Source organism: Carlito syrichta, unplaced genomic scaffold, assembly GCF_000164805.1.
Source record: "Carlito syrichta isolate Samal-C Ts95f unplaced genomic scaffold, Tarsius_syrichta-2.0.1 Scaffold115636, whole genome shotgun sequence".
NCBI classification, from domain to species: Eukaryota; Metazoa; Chordata; class Mammalia; order Primates; family Tarsiidae; genus Carlito; species Carlito syrichta.
The window spans coordinates 28,761-31,180 of NW_007059732.1; the positions used below are offsets into that span (position 1 = coordinate 28,761).

General features: G+C 51.3%; 1 protein-coding gene across 1 annotated transcript in view; it reads left to right on the forward strand.

Annotated features, from left to right (window-relative positions):
• LOC103275598 (mitochondrial dicarboxylate carrier) overlaps positions 1–2,420 on the forward strand; it is a 17,412-nt gene that overhangs the window by 154 nt on the left and 14,838 nt on the right. The window contains exons 2-3 of the mRNA XM_008072997.2: positions 569–755; positions 950–1,033. Coding sequence (XP_008071188.2) covers positions 569–755; positions 950–1,033 — 271 coding nt within the window. The remainder of the gene's footprint in view (positions 1–568; positions 756–949; positions 1,034–2,420) is intronic.

Genomic DNA, 2,420 nt, shown 5'->3' on the forward strand with positions numbered 1-2,420 from the left:
CTCCCGGTAGCGGGCCGGGTCCGGCTCGTCTTGTCCTGCCGGGAGCGAGGGGGCAGGGACCTTTCCGTGCGCGCCCCTGTCCCTTGCGGGCCGTGGAGAATGCCGGGTCGGCTCCCGGATGACCTTGGACAAGTCCCTGACCCTCTACGGGCCTTAATTTCCTCCGCAGCAAAGCCTCATCAGGGCATGCGGCGTTTTTTGCCAAGGGGCCCCACGTTTTGAAATGCTTTGCTCAGTAAAGTGCACCTAAATAGTTGTTTTATCCCCACTGGGTTGATATAGTTCATTCAAACAAGAAGCTTGGCGTTTTGAGTAGTTCAACTGGAAATAACCACGTGGCTTTGTAAGGCTGTTTAAAGAATTTAAAACAGTTTGGAACTCCTTATCCTTGTGGACCCCTTGAGGTCTGGGAACTCTGGGCTGGGACCAAAGAGCTAGGTGATTTCTCTCCATCGACCTGAGCTCATGGCACTCATCTGTTCCCTGGCCTCTGTCCTGTCCCCTTGGTCTCTGTGCACCCCCTTTCCCTTCCAAGCCTGATAGCTCTGTTTGAATGGGTGGGGGGTAGGCAACAGGTGCCAGGTATCAGTACCGTGCGACAGATGAGGAGCAGCAGCCATCGAAGGGGTGAGGCCCTCACCGGTGCACCTCTGGATAACGCCCCCAAGGAGTACCCTCCCAAGATCCAGCAGCTGGTCCAGGACATTGCCAGCCTCACGCTCCTGGAGATATCAGACCTCAATGAACTCCTGAAGGTATCGTGACAGGGTGGCACAGACCAGGGACTCAGAATATAGATGGGGGACCACTGTGTCTTGTTCTTGTTTGATAAATTGTCTAAAGTGTGCTTCCTTGGGTGCAAGGACTGTGCCAGGCTTGTTGTTCTTCTATTATTGTGGTTTGGTTGGTATGCCCTAGCTACTAACACTCTTCTCTTCTATCTCTGCAGAAAACGTTGAAGATCCAGGATGTCGGACTCATGCCAATGGGTGGCATGATGCCTGGGGCTGTCCCTGCCGCAGCAGCCCCAGAGGTGAGCCCTGACCCAGATCCTGGGCAAAAAGAGGCATTTCTTTGGTGCCCTGTTCTGCTGTGTCCTCACGTGATGTGGCCACATTTCTTTTGTCTGTTATCTCGGGTTCCACGCGGCCATCAGCCTTTGCAGCCTGCAACCTGTGCACACTTGCCATTGCAGGACCTCCTTCCTGTATAAGATATGCAACTCCTTGTTATGTGGAGACTGTGTTGCTAGTTGAGGGAAACAGGTGATAAGCCAACAAGAGGAGGCCAGGCATGTTGGCCTGTAATTTCAGCACTTTGGAAAGGCAAGGCAGGAGGATCTCTTTTTTTTTTTGCGTTGGAGTCTCACTCTGTCGTCTAGGCTGGAGTGCAGTGACACACTCACGGCCACCCCAGCATCAACCTGCTAGGCTCCGGCAATCCTTCCGCCTCAGCCTTCCAAGTAGCCAGAACTACAGGTATGCGCTACCACATCCGGCTGATTTTATTTATTTTAGGGACAAGGTCTCGCCAAGTTTCCTGGGCTGGTCTCAAACCTGTGGGCTCAGGCAATCCACTTACCTCAGCCTCCCAAAGTGCTAAGATTACAGACTGAGCCACTGAACCCAACCCTAGGAGGATCTCTTGAGATCAGGAAATTGGATCCAGTCTGGGCAACATAGCAAGACTTTCTCTCTACAGAAAATTTAAAAATTGGCTGGACATAGTGACACACACTTGTAATCCCAGTGACTCGGGAGGCTGAGTGAGAAGATCCCTTAAGCCCAGGAGTTGGAGGCTGCATGGAGCTATGATTGTGCCACTGCACTCCAGCCTAGGTTATAGCAAGCACGAGGCTGTATCTCTTAGAAAAAGAAAAGAAAAGAAGGTTGGGCATTGTGATTCATGCCTGTAATCCCAGCACTCTGGGAAATGGAGTAAGAGGGTTGCCTGAGTTCAGGGGTTTGAGACCATCCTGGGCAACTTGGTGAGACCTCGTCTCTATAATAAATTAAAAAATTAGCCAGGTGTGGTGGCACAAGCCTGTGGTTCCAGCTACTTGGAATACCAAGGCAGAAGGACCACCTGAGCCCAGCAGGTCAAGGCTGCAGTGGCTGTGAGTCTGCCACTGCACTCCAGCCTAGGCGACAGAGTGAGACTCCAATTAAAAATTTAAAAAACAGCGGGGAGGGGGTATTGACAGTAGTCGATATCTGCCTGGGGAAAGGGGGGGACCACCTCATCGATAAGGGCAACTGCACCGTAAGTATTTGTATATCTAGTCTTGAATTGTACCCTACAATTTTAAATAAAAATTAAAAGAGGGAAAAAAATTTTAAAAAAATTTAAGCCGGGCTCATTGGCTCAGCCTGTAATCCCGCGCTTTGGGAGGCTGAGGTGAGTGGATTGCCTGAGCCCGC